The sequence below is a fragment of the Falco peregrinus genome, chromosome 16 (genome assembly GCF_023634155.1).
Source record: "Falco peregrinus isolate bFalPer1 chromosome 16, bFalPer1.pri, whole genome shotgun sequence".
Classification (NCBI taxonomy): Eukaryota; Metazoa; Chordata; class Aves; order Falconiformes; family Falconidae; genus Falco; species Falco peregrinus.
Window position 1 is genome coordinate 4,285,646 of NC_073736.1, and position 19,072 is coordinate 4,304,717.

A 19,072-nucleotide genomic window follows, 5' to 3' on the forward strand; every position below is an offset into this window, starting at 1 on the left:
ATTTGGCTGGAAACAGCAGATTTCACGGGCGGTCACATGCCCCAGTGGGGTGACTGTCATCTGACTGGGAGGTGGGTGTCAGGCAACCAGCGATGGGGCCCTTGGGTGCCGCAGCTCCCGTGCATCTCCCCGTGCTGCACCTCGAGGACCAGCCTCGGCGCTGGCTCAGGCACTTGGTGCTGGCCCCATCCGTCTGACGCTGCATCTCCTCTTGGGGGGGATCCAGACACCCCGAACTGGTCACATCTGCAACCCAGGCATGTCCTGTGTCCGTCCCCCCCCTTCTTCTCATCACCCATCCTTCTGGGCTGCAGCAATGGAGAGATTTATCCCTCAAGAACAAAACCAGGGGGGGTTCTTCAGCTTGAGTGTCCTCGCCTGACACTTTTTAATCCCTCATTTATTTGCAAATACGTGTGGGCAATTCCCCCAGACCTAATGAACTGGGAGCTGTTCACACACAGCTCCTTGGCGCGGCTCATCCTGCTCTGAACTGGTTCCTGAAGCCTCCAGCGACTGCACCAGCTCAGCCCTGGCATCCCCCGAGCTGCGGCTGAGCACATGGTGCAGCCTGAATTTCTCCTGGTCATCCCGCTTTCCCAGCAAGCTCCAGCAGGGATCCGGGTTCCAATCAAAAGGGTGACCCCAAATTTGTCATTGCTGCGAATCGAAAGGCTCCGCGCTCACCGGAAAGCCCAGTCAGCCCTTGGAAACCTTGAGCATGAACTCAGATTTTGTTGTTTTATTAGGAAGAGCTGTGCCAGATCCTGCTCAGCCGCAGCCCAATGAGACACAAGGGCGGTTACATCCGTAGCCTTTTTATTCACTTCAGGAGATTTGGAGCCTACTCATCACTGTACACAGATGCAAGGGAGAATAAAGTGTTGCAGGGACAAATTATCCCACGGGCGATGCTCAGCATCCCTAGGCTGACAGGGCAAAGCCAACTTGGTTGTTTGCCAAGTCGAAGATGGAGTAATACTGCCGGAGGAAGATGTTGCCCAGGATCCAGAGCGGCTGGCCGTTGGTAGAGGGCACGTATGTGCTCTCGACTGCAACGGTGCAGATGCCGTCGTTCTGCCGGGGGAAAAGGAACACATTTCAGTGCCAGTGAGGAGCACAGGAGATTTGTGTTTCCCATGCCTTCACGGCTGCTTTGGCCCGGAGCAGGATTAGATCCCCCTTCCAGTCACATACAGGCACGCAAAAGCACCGTGAAATTAGGTGCTGGGAAATACGGCACTCGGGCTGCTGGAAGCTTCTGCGTTTGAAAAGAAACTCCCGACTTTCTCCTGAGCAAAACTGCCCTACGAGGCTGGGAATGATAAAATCACACCTACGTTTAAGACATAGATAGAGGGTGGCAGCGACAACTGGGTTCCGCTGATGCCGAAGTAGAGGGTGGGCATGCTCGGGACGCTGTTGCAGTCAACGACGAACTGCAAAAGAAGCAAAGAGGGGCAGAGGGGTCAGGACCCCCTGGGCTGGGCACTGTCCTTCCTCTGGCTGTAACCCCAGCCATGCTCCCTAAGGATCAGCACAGCTCTGACTTCGGCGGGGCTGTGCTGATGTGGGTTTAACATATTTGGAAGAATTCCCATTGCAAGGGGAGATAGAGCTCTGCAGTTTTGCTCCAGAGATGCCAGGAGCCCTCCACAGCTCAGCATTACCACCCAGACACATCCTCATCCCGTGGCATCAGCCCCTCATGGGCACAGGGCATCCTTCCCACCTACCCCGTAGTCATTCTCCACTGCACCCAGTGCCTGCAGGAATTCTGACATGAATTGTGCTGGGATGGTCAGCAGGAACGTCCCGGTGTCCACAATGCCATGGCAGCCTTGGCTGCACCAGCCCGTGCCCGACTGCCCGATGGAGAACCTGGAGACAGCAGCAGAAAAAGCATCAGAAAAGGCTCCCGTGCCTCCAAGATCTGCTCCAAGCCATCGTGCAGTGCTCACTCCTCAATGCCGATCTTCCAGTAGAGTTCCTGGATCACAGGAGTCCATAAAATCTCCCCAGTGTACAGCTGCGAGGCAATCCCTCCGAGGACGACTTCCCCACCGTACTCATACGTCGGGTTGCTGGAAAGACACAAAATTAAACCCTGAATCAGGCAGGCTGCCCAGTGGCAAGCGGTGTGTGGGGAGAACATGTGGATGGAGAGTGGGAGAAAGGGTGGGGTCCAGGCTGGCTCTATGCAAGAGGGAGACCTGCCGTCAGAGGTCCTACCGTGAGAAATAAAAGCTGAAGATGGGTTCTTCGAGCTGGTTCTGCTGCATCATGTTCTGCAACAGCGTGTTGTAACCACTGATGCCAATGCCTGGGTAAGACATGCCCAAAATCCCATCGAAGTCCAGGTAGTAAAAGGGACTGCTGGGCTCATCCAGGCTCAGGCCGAACTCCTGGTTACTGACGACAATGTTCTGGATCTGGAGGGAGAGGAAAGATGCTGGGAGATGATTTGGGACATCCCCCTTGACAGCAGCATCCCACCAGGGAGTTTCTGGGGAGAGGCAGGGGTGGCCAGGCAGGTCACAAAGGTAAGTCTGCACTGAGAGGTGCTGAGCTCTTCCCCAGATGGGAGATGGAATCGGGAGCAGCCTGGCTCATAGTCTTTGTGCCATCACCATTATTATTTCGTAAAACCAGCCACAAAAAAGAGTTTTGCCTCCATTAAATTGATTTAAAATCGCACTTCCATTGCACACAAGTCTCGCAACAGAACATTTCTTCTGGCCCATAATGACAAAGCTCAGCCATCAGTGTAAAAAACAAACACGGCCAAAGATGTTTTGTCACCCCTTAGCCCAAAGCAGCGATGAAAATCCCAGGGGATTCAGCCAAAGTCAGTTTGCGGTCTCCGAGTGAGTTTATGCAGACACACCATCAGCTCTACATGGGAGATCCAGGCACTAACAGCCAAAACAAGAAGGTACTTGCAGCTGCGCCGTAAATTTTTACAGAGATTGGGCTGATCACCACCACCGTCCCTTCTTACCCCCGTTACAGCAACACACCGATGCAACACGTCACTTACTGTCACGGTGTCGTACCCGAGCGCCACCGCCACGTCACCAAACCCGTAGCGCAGGGTGTAGGCCACGTCGATGCTCGAGAAGGTGGACGACATGCTGCTGTTGAACCTGTTATGATTCACTGCAGGGAGACGTCACAGCCCCCAGGTCACATCCTGCCCTGGGTTCAGCATCCCGGTCCCCACACAGGCAGAAATCCCCAGCAAGGAGCTTCACAGGGAAGGGGCTGTCCCAAACCAGCCCCGCCAGTGTCACCGGGCAGAGCAAACACCAAACCCCACCGGCTGTCCCCAATTTCCCTGTCACAGCTCCATCCCCAGCATGCAAGGGATGTCTGAGTGCACCAAAGGGTGGGGAGCCCTGGCCCCCTGGCTCTGCCGCGTCCCCCGAGGGATGCTCACCACAGGCTGGATCCTGGCAGTAGGTGGAGGGCACCCACAGGTTGGCAGAGCCGGTGTCAAAGATTACCAGGAAATTTTGCGGGGGGGTCCCGATGCTGATCTCCCCAAAGTAGAAGGACTGTGAACAAGAGCAGGGGGGTGGGGTGGGGGGTGTCGGTCTGTTTCTGCCTGTTTCTTTGAATGAGAGTTTTCAGCTCTCTGCCCTCTGCTAGCTGAGAAACCCAAACTGCCCAGGGGTCGTAGGAAGGGCTCGTAGTCCTTGAGTGCACCCAGGGTGGCTAAAGCACGGAACGGGGCAACGATTTGCCTATGATACAACAAAGTCAGGCTGGCAAGGGCAGCCCTGCCCTATAGCCATCCCACTCCACTCTTTCTGCGAAGGGAAATCAATTCAGGATAAGCCGTGCTGCCTCCTGCCTTTGTCTCCCAGCATCACCCAGCCCTCGGAGCCAGGCTACGAAGCACAGATCCTGCCCATGCCCAGCGCAGCCCCTGGGCTTGGGAGTGGGGATGGAGCAGAGCCGCCCACTGCGGAGCTTCCTGCGGGCAGCCGGGAGAGGAGGGGGGGCATCCCCAAAAACCAGGGCTGGGCGACCCAGAGGAGGAAGGAAAAGCTTTACTACTTACATGCAGGTAGTTCGTTAGCGCTTCGTAAGTCACAGCATTACTGAACTGGTATTTCCTACCGGGGTCGCCTTTGAGGTTCTTCAGGGAACCCTCCGGCACCCCCTTGTCCCTCATCAGCTCCCTCATGGACTTGCCTTTCCTCAGGGGGATCCTGCGTGGGATGGAGATGGCAGTGAGAGATGCTGGGTGGCCCCATCCATGCCTGCACCTCCGCGTGCTGAGGGCCAGCCCTGCACCCTCGCACCCAGCCCAGCCCCAGGGCTCACCTCACCAACCCAGCTCCGAGCTGGAAGCAAAGCAGGGCCAGCACCAGCCACCGCATGGCTCTGGGTGCCAGTGGCTCCATGGCAGCTCCTGCACCGCCTCGGCCGGGGCAGGGTATATATAGCCGGGAGTATATATAGTGCTCAAGACACCGCTTTCCTCTATCGCTGCGCCCAGCCAGCACCAATGCTTGCAGCGCCTTTATCACCGCAACCGCCTTGATTGTGCCTCCTTACCCGGCTGCTCAGGCGCCAACACACCAGCCAGTACCTCTGATACCGAGACCAAACACGGGATATCTGATAAAAAGCAAAATTCTGTTGTTGGCAAGAAGTGATTTCCTCTCGCCTTCAGCACCGGCTTGATCTTTCCATAAAGCAAAAGCAAAACACACCCTTTATGGCAAATGGAAATTTATGACGCTGGTGTCCAAGGTCGGGCAGGAGCAGCCCCGCTGCCCTTTGCTGCAGGGCACTTGCAGCCTCCCCGGTCCCTGCCAGCGGTGGGGATGGGTCCCCTTGGAGCCTTGCTCCTTCCATCCCAGCTGCCGGCACTGGACCGGTGCTTCGAGCCTGTGGCGGCTCAGGAAAGCCCCCAGCACCCCTTCCTCCTCCATGGCATCCTGATGGATCTGCCTTTGCTTGGACAGATCCTGCAGGGAACAAAGGCAAGAGCAAAGACCAGCAGGGACATGGCCAGCCTTCGCCTGTCCCCTCCTGCCACCGTGGCTGCCAGAGCTTCAGCTCTGGGAAACCTCCCATGTCGCAGGAGGGGAGGAATGCCCTTCGCTGCTATCCGCACCCATCTAATCTCCGTCTTGCTGCGCTCAGCCTGTGTCAATATTTTGACACAAAGCACAGAGGAGTTTGTGTCCTTTCTCCGGTGAAATGACAGAGCTATTAATACATCTGATAATGAGCTCCAAGGATAAAGAGCTTCTAAGAAATGAGTTCAGATTCCAGGAAAGAGTGGTGTCACCTGAGCCTCCCCCGGCCAGGGTGTTCCCTGTCCCCTTCGGCCACAGACCATGACTCCCAATACTCTGGCTGTTGTTTTACCTGACTGAATAGCCCCGTTTCAGGATTTAGGGGTCATTTGGATGTCAGGGTTAACCTAATCTGGCCTCATATTCCCACTTTGACGTAACGACAGGACTTTGTTAAACCTTTTCCAGCTGCAAGGAAGATCGGTGCCTTCCCAGATGCACCCTGCTGAGGTTTCCCAATGCCCAGCAAGACTGACCAGCCCCACAGCTTTATCCTCGCCTGGTTGGAGCGATTGGTTCAGCCCTGCAAGCACCAGCAGCAGCAAGAGACAGGATGGTGTGTCCCTGCATCACTCCAAGGTCAGCACAAACTGCAAGCAAAGCAATGTCCACCGCCACCGGCTTGCTCTGTATTTGCTTGAGTAGGTGTTGGTGAGCATCCCCCTGGAGTGATGTAGCAGCAGCTGGGGGAGGATGAAGCCGTCCCATCCCGCTAGGGACCCACACAGCACTGTTAGACCTGATGGCACAGAGCAGAACCAGCTTTTTGTGGAATCCCTTGGGGAACTCCTCTCCCCGGGGCTGTGGTTGGTGTTTAAGACCAAGCCCTTTTCTTTGTGTCCTGCCCCCCTGCACCGCAGCCGGGTGTATGGTGCTTGTCACCTGCAAAGCAAAACCCCTGCAGGGGTCAGACCCTCGTTCTGGGCTTGTCCCCGCACTGAGGACAAGTGGCTGTATTGCGGTTTTGTGGCAGGTTTTGGTAATGGCGGGGGAGGGGGGCTTCTGTGAGAAGCTGCTAGAAGCTTCCGCCATGCCCAAGGGAGCCTGTGCCAGCCGGCTACCAGCTGGACCCACCACTGGCCAAGGCTGAGCCCATCAGTGCCAGTGGCAGCGCCTCAGGGATAACATGTTTGAGAAGAGGGAAAAAGCCCTGAGCAACCGCAGCTGGAGAGAGGAGTGAGACTGAGTGAGAGCAGCAGCCCTGCAGCCCCCCAGGGCGGCGCAGGGGGGGCTCCAGGTGCCCCAGCAGAGGTTCCCCAGCAGCCCGTGATGAAGACGGTGATGAGGCAGGCTGTCTCCCTGCACCCATGGAGGTCCATGGGGGAGAAGATCCCCCCCCCCAGTTCAGAGAGGACCCCATGCTGGGCAGGGGGATGCCTGCAGGGGGCTGTGACCCATAGGCAGCCCACGCCTGGGCAGGGGGATGCCCAAAGGGGGCTGTGACCCATGGGCAGCCCATGCTGGAGCCGCCCCTGGCAGGACCTGTGGCCCCGTGGAGGGGAGCCCAGGCTGGGGCAGGGCTGGGGACCCCCCAGGGACCCCCGCTGGGCCCGGCTGTGCCTGGGGGGCTGTGCCCGCGGGGGGGACCCACGCTGGAGCGGGTTGTGAGGAACTGCAGAAGGGCTCACGCTGGAGGAGGGCTGTGACCTGACCGCAGCCCCATCCCCATCCGCTGCAGGGAGCGGGGAGAGAAATCGGGGGTGAAGTTGAGCCCGGGAGGAAGGGAGGGGTAGGGGGAAGGTGCTTTAAGCTTGGTTTTATTTCTCATTATCCTACTCTGATTTGATTGGTAATAAACTAATTTCCCCAAGTCGAGTCTGTTTTGCCCACGACAGTAACGGGTGGCTGATCTCTCGCCCTGTCCTTATCTCCACCCACGAGCCTTTCGTGATCGTTTCTCTCCCCTGTGCACCCAGGAGAGGAGCGACAGAGCAGCTTTGGTGGGCACCTCGCCTCCAGCCAGGCTCAGCCCACCCCAGCAGCCCCCCGCTGGGATTTGGGGGACCCTGCTTTCCAAGGCACAGAGTCTGCAGCCCCTGGCTGAATCGCACGAGCCTCACCGAGGGGACGGGGCTGGGTGTGGGATGTCTTGTGTACCTAAGGGCTCGGAAGGTGGGCTGCACCTTCTGCAGGAGCTACCCCAGCACCAGTGTGGAGAAGGACCAGCAGCTCCTGTCCCTGCACCCCACCAGGCTGTGAGCTGAGCTGCAGCTCGGAGCCCACTGCGCTTGCCAGAGCCACCCCTAAGGTCAATAATTCACGACAGATAAAGGCTGAGACTCAGTCCCACAGCTGTTAGGAGTTGACAGCATGTCATACCCCTTTGCAAAAAACATAAATACTTCGGCTTTGGATTTGAAGCAGCCCAGGGACAGCCTCCCCACCGCTTTCCCCATGCTGCCTCTGCAGAAATCTGCCTAGGAGTTCATCACGGTGCTCAGCTTGCTGGAGAAAGAGCATCTGAGAGATGCAACCCACCGCTCCGCGCTCAGTCATCACTCAACAAACTCAGGTCACAGACAATTTGGGATGTTGCTGTTTATTTGTAACGGGAGACCGTGAGGGCACACTTAGACAGAAATCCTGGAAGGACAGGGAGCCATGCAGGCACATAAAGGAACATATGTTCCTTTAGGCTACAGGAACCCTGCAGCGCTCCAGCAATGCTGCCTAAGGTGCGTTTGGCCTGGAGAGGGGCTGGATTTTGCTGGTTTTTTCCTCTACGCTGACTGGGCAAAGCCAATGCGGTTGTTAGCCATGTCAAAGACAGTGTAGTACTCCTTGAGGAAGACGTCACCCAAGATCCAGAGCGGCTGCCCGTTCTGGGAAGGCAGGTAGGTGACCTCAATCCCAAGAGTGCAGTACCCGTTGTTCTGTAAAGGGGAAATAACAGGGAGTCAGAGCCTCCAACAAGCACCAGGACCCCGCCAGCTGGGCTGCGGGGAGGGAGAGCATCACTGTCAGGGAGCGCCGGGTCCTTCCCAGGCCCCCAAGGGCTCGGCAGGATGAAGCTGCTCAGCTAATACTTACGTTCATGACATAGGCAGAGGGGTAGAGTGGGAGCTGAGCTCCATTGATGACGAAGGTGATGGCGGGCATGTTCTGCACCTCATTGCAGTCAACTGCGTACTGCGGAGAGAGGGTGGAGAGGAGGTTATGGCTGGAACAGCACCCACTGTGAGAGGAGAGGGACCTCCGTATGTGGGGGTAACACACACTTTATCCCCTGGCAGCGCCGTGCCGCTCCGTCCTTCCCCGACATGCCTGCCGTACCGTGTTCTGTAGGTACCACATGAGTTTTGTGGGACCTGGTCAAGCCCACAGCTTCTGGCTCACGTGCAAGCCTCCCCACTGCTCCCCGCGCATCTCCAAAGCATCCCCTGCACTTACACCCTCACTGGTCTGCTGGGCGCCCAGGGACTCAACGAAGATCTCCATGTAATTCTGGGGCACCGTCAGCAGGAACGTCCCCGTGTCCACGATAGCCTGGCAGCCCTCGCTGCACCAGCCGGTTGCTGACTGCCCAATAGCAAACCTGGGAAAACCGGGAGAAGGACATTACTTGAAGCACCCACTGGCACCTAATCCTGTCTTGGCTGGATCTGTAAGTCTGGGATGCTCTGAAATACAGTGCTAACCCCTGCCTGGAGCCCACACCTGCCCGGGTGGACCATGCCCATCAGGTACAAACACAACTCACTCATCAATTGCGACCTGCCAGTAAAGCTCCTGGGACACCGGTGCCCACATAATGTCCCCATTGAAGAACTTGGTGTCAACTCCTCCGAGAACCAGTTCTCCCCCATAGTTGTAGGTGGGTTGGCTGCAAAAACACAGAGTCAAAACAGCAGATTGGTAAATTGGTGCGATAGGCACGGGCTAGACAGGGACCAATTCACCAGGAACCTGCGTGGGGACGGGCAGAGGGACACCGGTGCACATAGGACGTGCAGAGGGGCCCCAGCAGAGCTTTACCGAGAGAAATAGAAGCTGAAGATGGGCTCGGTGAGCTGGTTCTGCTGCAGCATGCCCTGCAGCACAGTGGGTGTCCCTCCCACTGCCAGCGAAGGGTAGGCCATTCCCATGATCCCATCAAAATCGGCGTAGTAGAAAGGCTGGGTTGGCTCGCTCTCGCTGAGCCCAAACTCCTGGTTGGTGACCACGATGCTCTGGACCTGCAGGGGACAGGGATGCCAGGTCAGGCTGCCTGCTTGGGCAAACCCGAGCAGCCGTCGGATGGACAACTGATGCTCTGACGGCCCAAAGAGCACACTGCAAGGTCATAGCTGGTGAAAACATCACCAGGCAGCTGGGAAAATTAGCAGGAATTGCATTAAAACAAAGTAAAACCCCAGCTGGGAAACTGATGGTGGCGATAACAACTTTATGTTGGTTCTGCCCATCTCAGGCCCTGGTTTGCCAAAGCCTTGGCTACGTGAGACGTGAGATCTGCCCTCAGGCTGTCCCCCAGGCTCCTGCCATCGGGGCAGCCAGCTGGTGCTGGGGACACAGCACCCAGGAAGACGAGGACGGCGCGGGATGCACTCACTGTCACTGTGTCATAGCCCAGCACCACTGAGAGCGAGCCGCTGCCGTAGGAAAGGGTGAAGGACTGGCCGTTGTTGACGAAGGTGGAGGAGTCACTGGGCTGGAATAACGCGTGGTTGGCTGTGTGAGAGAGGAGGGCAAAGCTGCTGGCACACGCTCGCCTGGCTGCAGCGGGCTTCCACTGCTGGTCGCTCTGCCAGGATAACGCCTGGCAGAGCGGCATCCCCGACAGGGAGCAAGTCCTGAAGAGCAGAACAGGCTGCTCCTCTGCCTGGAGGTTATCCCTAAGGCAGGGTTTGCATCCCAGTTTTGCCTGCATCCCTCTCCAGGGAACAGCTGGTGTGATCACCACCCCATCAGCCGCCCAGCGTGAGCAAAGCCATGGGCAGTTACATCCCCATCGCTCTCCCGCTGGCAGCCAGCTCCATCAGACGAGCTCTGCCAGGCAGCAGGACATCAGCTCCGTGATTCCTAGCTTTGCTCTTCCCTCCACCCAGCCACGGAAAGTCAGGCACAACCACCAAGATTTCTGCGCTCTGGGGACACCCACAGCTGTAGGGATTTGGCCACTTCCATCAGCCAGGCACGGAAGGGCAGAGGGCTCCGTGTTTCCCAAGGAAGGCACCAGCTGGTACCGGGAAGCAGCAATCCCCGAGGAGCGTGCTGGGATCATTTTTGATCTGGTACCCTGATTTCCCCAACCAGGCTGTGCTGCTGGGGGAGCTCTGGGCTGCGTGGTTGCGATACCAGGGTTGCGAACCCTGGGTTGTGGTACTCACTGCACGCCTGCGACTGGCAGTAGACGGAGGGCACCCACAGGTTGGAGGAGCCGGTGTCGAAGAGCACCATGAAGTTTTGGGGGGGGGGTCCCGATGCTGATCTCCCCGAAGTAGGAGGACTGCAGACAAAAGATGGCCACAGGGTCAGGGACAGACGAGGCTTTTGCCTGCCAGTCCTGCGGTGGCATCCCAGTGCTTTGCAGGGCGGTGGGGAACACCAGGCTCACTCCTCCAAATCGTAAAGTTGCCAGGAATGGACTGAACTCTCACTTTTTCTCCCCAAAGATGTCATATTAAATATTTATTTTGTCCTGTCTTTTGTTACATACAGAAAAGCATCGCTTTTCATGGCTGGGGGAAAAACTTTACCAAAGTCTAAAGTAGAAGCTTAAAAAAGAGTGGGGAATAAAGCAGTCTCTCACTCCTGGAGGCTCAGGGATGAGCAGATCGCTCTGGCAGCGGGGATGGAGGAAGGAGAAGGGAGCGCGGTGTACGGACAGGCAGGGACAGGGAACCTGCGGTACTCACATCCAGGTGGCTGGTCATCGGCTCATACACGACATAGTCCTTACTGAAGAGGTATTTCTTAGCTGGATCATATTTGATCTTCTTCAGGTATTCATCCAGCACTCCAGCCTCCCTCATCTTCTCACGTATAGACTTGGCTTTCTTCAGTTTGATTCTGCAGAGAGCAAAAAGAAAAAAAACACCCCACCAAAACACAGCAGGAAATCAGGAGATTTGGGCATTTTCAAACAGTCAGTTCTCTGAGCTCCTTTGAACCCTGCCATGATGACTGCCCTCCCCTCATCTGCCTTGTGCACCCCCAGGGGCTGCCCTCCCAGCACGGGATGCAGCCTGGACTAGGACCACCGTGATCTGTGGCGGTGCAGGAGGCCAGCTCACACCTGGTTAGGATGCTGAGCATCCCTGGGGATGCAGTGCAGCCCGTGCAGCTTACGACTGCAGCCGGGCTCTGCCATCTCCCCTCTCCCCACTCATTCTGCCGCAGGACACCCACCTCACCAACCCCTCCGAGAGCTGGAGGCACACGAGAGCCAGGATGAGCCACTTCATGGTGCCGGAGTTGTCTGCTGGTCCTCGGACACCCTCTCAGAGACCACAGCAGCGAACCAAGCTGCCCAGCCTCCCTGGTTTTATACTGGGAAGCAGCGACACCCCCTCCCTTATCTGCTGACCTCCATTTTCCATTACCACCAGGCGCACCCCCAGCTTCTTTGTATTTTGGGCCACGGGGATTTTGAGGAGTTTGTGTCCTTAGCGAGGCGCTTCGGTGAGAATAGAGCAACACACACCTTTGACGGCAAGAACAAATTGTTATCATCCGATAAGAGACCAGCTCTTAGCGCAGCAAAGAGAAGAGTGACCCAAACATCGTGGCGGTGGGGCGTTATCTGTGTTTGGTGAAACCTGTTTAAACCATTTCCCCCCTCCCCCACCCCCACCCCCCCCAAAAAAAAAAATGGTGCTCGTGGCTTTTGGTGTAGGATGGAAACACATCGGACTTTTGGCTGCAGTCTCAGCCCCCCACCTGTGGGGACCTTCTGGCGTGGAGGAGGGATGGCTGCTGGTGCTGGGGCTTTTCCAGGGCACGGCGCACAGAGCTGGGCCAGCTGCTTGTCCCAGGGGTTTGCTGAGCCTGGGATGTTTCTTCTCTTGTTTTCCCTTAGGTGGTTGCCAGTGCTGGTCTGCCTTCTGCTCTGTCCTCCTCCACTTCTCCATCAGCCTCCCAGTCCTTCATTATCCAATCTTCCAGGTACAGCTCGCTTCCATATGTTGCACACCTCACTCCTGCTTCTGCTTTCTTACTCTTTTGGACAGAAATCACCTATTTTTCCTTTTTTATTTTATTTTGTGGAGCAACCGATTCCCCTTCCATCCTGCGTTAGAGGGCAGGTGCTGTGCCTCCCTGCATGGGGGAGGTTTAACCCCCTCACCGGGTCCTCACACCAGCCCAGAAAGTCAAGAAATTCCTTGTTTGCTTTTTTTTTTTTTTTTGGGGGGGGGGGGGGGGGGCGGGAAGAAAGAAACACAAACACAGACCTCCCAAACTGCCAACAAACACCCAAACAGGCCAAAACGTTTTGGGTTATAACCCAAATATTTTCTAAGAAATGGACCCAAATGTTTTTGGTCATAACCTAAATATTTTCTAGGAAACAGACCAAAACATTGTTTGGTGATAACATAAATATTTTCTAGCAAATGGGCCAAAATGTTTCCAGTTATAACCTAAATATTTTCTAAGCTTCCTCTGGCACTGCTTTGCATCCCCAAATCTGAGCAGCCTGGCTCTTCACCAGAGGGGAAATCGCGTTCCCCGTCATCTCCTGATAGCCCAGCGTCGCTATCGCTGCGCTCATCCCATGTCAACGCGCTGCACAGATTTCATTCCCTCGGGAGCACCGGGGAGTGTGTGTCCTTTGCTGGATATTGAGACTATAATAAAGCAATTATCTTGTTTGCTAGCAGGATTGATAGAAAGATCAACTTATTAAGATTGGATAAAAAGCAAATTCTGGCTGAAAGCAAAGAGCAGTTATCAAAACGTCAATATACCGACTGTTATCTGCCGGTCCCCACGGGGACTCAGCCTTGCCAAAAGACAAAGGAATAAGGTGCCCTCTACAGCACACAAACACATTCTACTTGTGGCACTTCTTGACCCCAAGTGAGACAGCGCTTGTTTGCAGAGGCGTTTAGTCTAACGGGACTCAAGGAATTACAGTTTCCAACATCACGGATCCCGTGTCCCCACACGGAGCAGGACTCGGCCAACAGCACGTACCCACACCGCCCCAAGGCAGGACTTCTCCTCGGGGCCAAGCTCCAGGCACTTCTCTTTCTTTGCTTTTGGGTTTTTTCCTGTGTTGGTGCAATGGCCCAGCCCATCTGCAAACAGCTCCAGCCCAGGGAATCCCTGCTCTCCCAGCTGAGTAGGGATCCCCTTTGCATCCCATGGCCAACTCCACCGCCTTTCCCAGGAGGGCAGGGCAAAACACGATGAGCCGTGAGCAGCAGCTGTCCTGGCCAGCCAGAGGGATTAAGCACTTTCAACGTGATCCAACAAATCCTATAAAACCAGCAGCCGCTGCAGAGGTGGGCACCCTCTCCACAAAGCCAGTATATCCCAACAGAGCACTTTGCAGGATTAGAAACGGGCTCTAAAGTGGGATCCAGCCCCCCCGCCCCAAGACCCAAAGATCTCTCCTGCCTGCAGACACCACTCCCAGAGCCACCGGGGCACAGAAACCTTTCCAAAGACGTTGCCACCACCCTGAATTTCCTGGTCTGCTCTAGGTTCTGCTTTACCCGTGACAAAAACACAAAGAAGCGACTGGTCCCACCTCCAGGACAATTTACCACCCCAGTTCCTGCGCCTCTGCCCCAGACACAAGCTATTGCTATTTACCTCAACAAACAATAGCATAGAACTTAATAAATATGAATATGGGATGCACAGGAGCTTCTCCTGGTCATTAAAACCTGTTGCTTTCTGAGGCACTTTGTCAGCTAAAACCCTTCCTGAAGGTGCCAAATCCCATCTGAGTTAATGCTCCCCCTTGAGCACTTATACAGTCTTGCTTTACACAGTTAATTTAAAATAGCATTAGACATATTGCCTGGCACACAACTGCTCTCTGCTTGGGTTCTACGACCAAGAAAAGCTGTTGGTGGAAGCATGCATGTGTCCAAAGCAGCTGTGTTTATGATCTGCACACAAGCGCACGTACCCTTTACTCAGTGCTGCACGGGCTGGTTTTAGTGTTTTATTTCCAAAACAGAGGTTATAGATGAGCAGCTTCCATCCCGCATCAAAATTAATATCCCTCTTTTCCCAAGCAACCCTAAAACCAGCTCCTGAAATAAACCATTCAGCTCCAGGTCTAACATTTAACTTCCCAAAGCAGGGCGAGGATCAGCCGCTTCGGAATGATTTTCTCTTGCAGGCAGTTTCTGAAGAGACCCTCCGGTCCCCCTGCTCAGTCCCAGGCCCCAAGCTGATCCTGGAGCTCTGCACCGCCTCCTGAACACACCCCAGAACGGTCCCCACCTTCCTGCATCAGCATCCACTCAGGCGTTAGAAACGCGCTCATCACAAGAGATTTTCCCACAACGCTGATGACTATCCTGAAAACTCCAAGTCAAACACCAGTGGCAAATGCCATGCTATTTTCAGACAATTTTCATAGAATCATAGAACATTTTGGGTTGGAAGGGACCTTAAAGATCATCTGGTCCCACCCCCCTGCCACGGGCAGGGACACCTGCCACCAGCCCAGGTTGCTCCAAGCCCCATCCAACCTGGCCTTGAACATTTCCAGGGATGGGGCACCCACAGCTGCTCTGGGCACCCTGTGCCTCACCACCCTCACAGTAAAGGATTTCATCCTAATATCTAATCTAAATCTACCATCTTTCAATTTAAAGCCATTTCCCCTTGTCCTATCACTACATGATCCAATTTCTTTCTGAGAGCCCCATCCAAGTCTTCCTAGAAAGAGAAATTAAATTCATTGTGTTTTCCTGGGGTGGACACCATAACATGGGGTTATCAGCAGTTGTGTTACCTCCGTTTCCTTTCCAGTTCTTGCATTTTAGAAAGTCACGGAACGATTCTGAAGCAAAGAAACAGACGGGTTTGGGTTGGAGAGCCACCGCGCGCGACGGCACACTCACTTCGGAAGGCACAGGATGGCCCTAGTAGCTGTTCCGAGGTTGGTTGCTGTTGGGGAAGTGTTTTTGGGAGGAATTTTCTAAGCCAAGGAATGAAACTGTGCATGTAACCACATGATTAGTTCTCATTTTTGGAAAAAAGCAAATCAACTCTTTGCAGAGCGGTGGCAGAGAACCCACAGAAAGGCTCTGTGCCTACAGCAGATCAGCACAGCCAGGGAGAGCAAAGCCAAATCTTGTTCAACATTGGAAAAAGCACCTCATTCCCACCAGCCCCCAAATTCCACCATCTCAAGCCACTAGTTTAAATTACCCATGGTGGGAACAGAACATCTTAGAGGGCAGGGATGCCAGAGACCACGAATATTCTTGCTTTGTTCAACCGACATTCACGGCACATCGATTTCCAAGGCGACTTCACGATTCCCTCGTGATGCTCAGCTCCGTGGAAACGATCTACCCCCTCATGACCAACCACCAGCGATGGCTCTGCCCCGAAGAGAGACACCATGAAAGAGCCCGTGGCTTCAGAGCCTCAGCTCCTGTATGACATGGGCCAGAGAACCTCACCCAAACATTTCTGTGAGTTCAGCCTCCAGCTGGAACAAGCAGCACGTGGAATTGTCCTGCGAAGATACCCCTGGGGTCACCAGCCAACAGAGAGGGAAAGGTTTCCATCTCTGCATACACGTTTCTTGTCATTTAATTTTTAAGCCTACTGCAGGTGGAAGACAGCACCAGGTAGAACACATAAGGACATAAGACATTATTCCCTCAGGGAGACCTAAAAAAACAAAGGTTGCAAGAAGTCCCGCTTGAATTGTGGGTGAATTTTGGCCAGGCTTTCGATTTTAAATGAAAGGTAAAGTTCACTTTTAAATGTGACCATCGTTTCTCTGCACCACACACAGAAGACAGGACCACCGGCTAATTGTCATATCCCATTTATTCTGTATACATTCGTAGTGCACGTTAACGTAAGACATGAGCACTCCTCAGGTCCCATCGCGCTGCTCTTGTTCTTCACCTCTAAGGTTACACCCGGCTGAGCTATAAAGAAGAGGGACTGACTGGATATCCACAGAAATAACCTGAAGAAGCAATTACACAGCAAGATCAACCCCTCTGGTCAGAGCAACTGAATCCCCGGTGGCCAGAGCCCCGAAGCACCTTTGTTTTTCTGCCGTATCCAAAATGTTTTGTATCAAAGACACCGGTACGAGTAACAACAAGGAGAATCGCATGGGAGAGCTTGAAATAACACAGATGCATCTGGGCCTTTCAACTGTAAATTCACATCGACTTATGGAAGAAAAATAAATTAGATTCCTTCTTCACAATTAGCCTTTTCCATACCCTGGCCTGTAATTGCCAACTTCAAAGCTCTCCAGATTTCCACTAATGTATTCACCTCCCGTCCTGTTCGGTAACAGGAATCTAAACCTGTTCTTCTACCTGTGCACGGCATTTCAAGACGAGCCAAGTTTGGGGGAAAGACAAACTTCCCAGAAAGCCCGATGGCAGCCCTCCCAGAAGCTGAATTTAGGCAATGCGTTCACTAATGATCATTCCTTAATGACACTTCACAGTCAAGATACCACCCGAGAGGGCTAAGCAGCATCAAAGGGAGGGAGAGAGGAAAGACTTTGGGAGAAAATGGCTGAGAGAACAGACGGCTGTAATACCAGGCTCTGGTTTGGTTTTTCTCCCAGTAAACAGCATGGCTTAGGTAATAAAAATAACAATACTTCCGTAATAACTAACACACTTGAGTCTCTTTGCAGAAATATTGATCCTTTAACCTTCAAAATCCAGTCTCTCCTTTGCCATCCTCTCCCCATAAGGCAGGTACAGCTCACAGACATTCCATCCTCCTTCCCTGGAGGAAAAGCAGGCACAGAAAATAGGTTAAAAGCAAAAACAAATCCCAAAATTCTCCCACAATAAAAAGACAACCGAGTGCCAGGAGAAGCTGTATTTCTCCCGACAGGTTCTCAGGAAAGGGAAGGGTAAAACATCCATTTACGCATTCACCAGGGAAGAAATACCAGGGGAAGAAGTACCAGGGGAAGAAGTCCGATTGATTAACTCAAAAGTCAAACAAGAGCCACTTTAAAAGGTTAAGATGGTCAAATTCTCTCTGCATAGCACACGGCTGCTTACCAAGCCACCCCTTGGACTTCGACCTCACAGGCAGAGGAAGGGGACCAGCAAAGATGTCACACAGCCCCCAGCGGGGACTCCACGACCCCGCTCCGCCGCAAAGTACGTAAACCAACAGCCACGCTCCTGCTGCCGGGTCTTAGCCCTTACCCAGGCTGGCTTCATTTTGCTGCCTAAACCCTTTTTTTCAGAACCAAACAGCGTCTCAACAAACATGATAGTTGACTGAACATAGCTCCTTTTTCCAAGTTACCAATTCACAGACAAAACGTCGAGGCGAACCACCCGGCTGGCAGAAGCGAGCTTGAGGGAGTAAGAGATGTCACCGCTTCTACTCCGCTTAGGGACTAACTCCAGAGCAGGTGTCAGACGCCCGCGGGCTCGTTCGTTTCCTCCTAGTCACCCGTGTGGCACCAGCTGGATGCACAGAGCCCTGGATGAATCCCTCAAACTCCAAACTGGATTTATGGACGCAGCCACAAAGTGTGAGGTATGCTGCGGTGTGGAGGTGGTCTTTACTGTGGGGGCTGTTCCAGGGTTGAAGGGACAGGAGGAATCATCGAGTAGCCCTCGTTTAGTTTCCCATCCAAGCATGCACACACGCACATATTAGTATGCAACCGCTGGAAAAGTCCAACGGACTTGCACGTAAGGCCCAAAGCAAAATCTGTGAGACCCATCTTTACAAGGTGCCATAAAAATACAACATATTGCATAAACAGAATCTTCAAAGAGAAGAAACCAGGAACAAGGTAAGACTCCAGAGAGTTACGGGAAGGGATCCCTCCTGCCCATCACCCAAATCGAAGAACTGAAGGAATGAGAAAACCCCAACCCAGATGTCCTCCTCGCCTTTCAACCCCATACTGGTTTCTCCTCTGCAACCATCTCAAGCGTGGCCACTAGAGGAAGCTGCGACACTGGTGAGCACTGTAGCACTGGGAGAAATCCAACACAGTGACATTCCAGCTCAGGTGCTCCAAGAACTACAGCCTCGGTGTTCAACCACCACTCCGGTCTTTCCTCGCACTTCCACACCACCTGAAAAACTGAATACTAAGAAGTTCTCAACATATCCTGGCTACTTAATGCGGACATTGCTCTTGCAAAGTTTTCCAGAAAAGCCAAAAAAGCAAGAAAATCACTGGGAGGTGAAGCTGACGTGCACCCTGAAAGCTGTAAACGACAACTGGTTTCCTGCCTGCCTGCATGGCATTTCCCATTTAATTGCTTAAACATTAAACAAACTCACTGCAAACAATGAGCTGTGACCGGCTTTTCATTCCCAAAGCTTTCTGGGGAGCTTGCGATCCCACCCGAGCGAAGCCTGCTGAGCCAGCAGGGCTGCTCCCCGACCCGTGGCCCCCACGGAGAACACAATGGGATGTAAAAGCAGAGGACGGCACAGCAAGGCACCCGCCAGATCATGGTGCAGCCTATATTTTCTCATCTTTAAGCTCAAGGAAATTCTTCTTCTCCTTCTTCAAACAGGTGCAGCATCCTCCACTATGAACAGGATAAAGAATGTCATCAGGGAACAGCGGTAACTTATTTGCTGTCGGAGCACACAACAATTGCATGGTGGTCTCCTTATCCCTGCTGCTTTCAGCATCCTCGGGAGGTAGGGGAGCATCAGATCCATTGAAGAGGAGAGGGAGGCACAAATCAGACAGCCCGGCTTGTCTGGAGGACGTGAAAGTCAGCAGTTCACAAGGTCAAAGGCAGCTTTCCCAAAGCAAAGCCCATTTAGAGCCACCTAAATGGGATTGCGGCCGGGGCTCGAGGGGA

The 19,072-nt window shown here is 54.0% G+C and overlaps 2 protein-coding genes across 2 annotated transcripts; both read right to left on the minus strand.

The window, feature by feature from the left end:
• Window positions 1-688: 688 nt before the first annotated feature.
• LOC101912850 (pepsin B-like) lies at window positions 689-4,388 on the minus strand. Its single transcript, XM_013296897.3, has 9 exons — window positions 4,333-4,388; window positions 4,067-4,217; window positions 3,440-3,557; window positions 3,041-3,159; window positions 2,233-2,432; window positions 1,962-2,084; window positions 1,737-1,881; window positions 1,341-1,439; window positions 689-1,077 (listed from the first exon to the last, which is right to left on the minus strand). Exons 1-9 carry the CDS (start codon window positions 4,386-4,388, stop codon window positions 925-927), a joined length of 1,164 nt encoding a protein of 387 aa, XP_013152351.3. The 3' UTR covers window positions 689-924.
• Window positions 4,389-7,633: 3,245 nt separating this feature from the next.
• On the minus strand, window positions 7,634-11,825 carry LOC101912673 (pepsin B-like). Its single transcript, XM_005234516.4, is given in 10 exon segments — window positions 7,634-7,969; window positions 8,127-8,225; window positions 8,487-8,631; window positions 8,797-8,919; window positions 9,072-9,271; window positions 9,646-9,764; window positions 10,424-10,508; window positions 10,510-10,542; window positions 10,952-11,105; window positions 11,445-11,825. Coding segments are annotated over 10 exon segments (1,167 nt in total). The 5' UTR covers window positions 11,501-11,825; the 3' UTR covers window positions 7,634-7,816.
• Between the last annotated feature and the right edge of the window lie 7,247 nt (window positions 11,826-19,072).

Excerpts from the sequence above, each read along its gene's own strand:
- LOC101912850 (XM_013296897.3), bottom strand. The coding sequence starts at position 4,388 with ATGCGGTGGCTGGTGCTGGCCCTGCTTTGCTTCCAGCTCGGAGCTGGG. Across the intron at positions 2,433-3,040 it reads TCGGGTACGACACCGTGACA|ATCCAGAACATTGTCGTCAG; the intron begins GTAAGTGACGTG and ends CTCTCCCTCCAG. Across the intron at positions 1,882-1,961 it reads TGGAAGATCGGCATTGAGGA|GTTCTCCATCGGGCAGTCGG; the intron begins GTGAGCACTGCA and ends TGCTGTCTCCAG.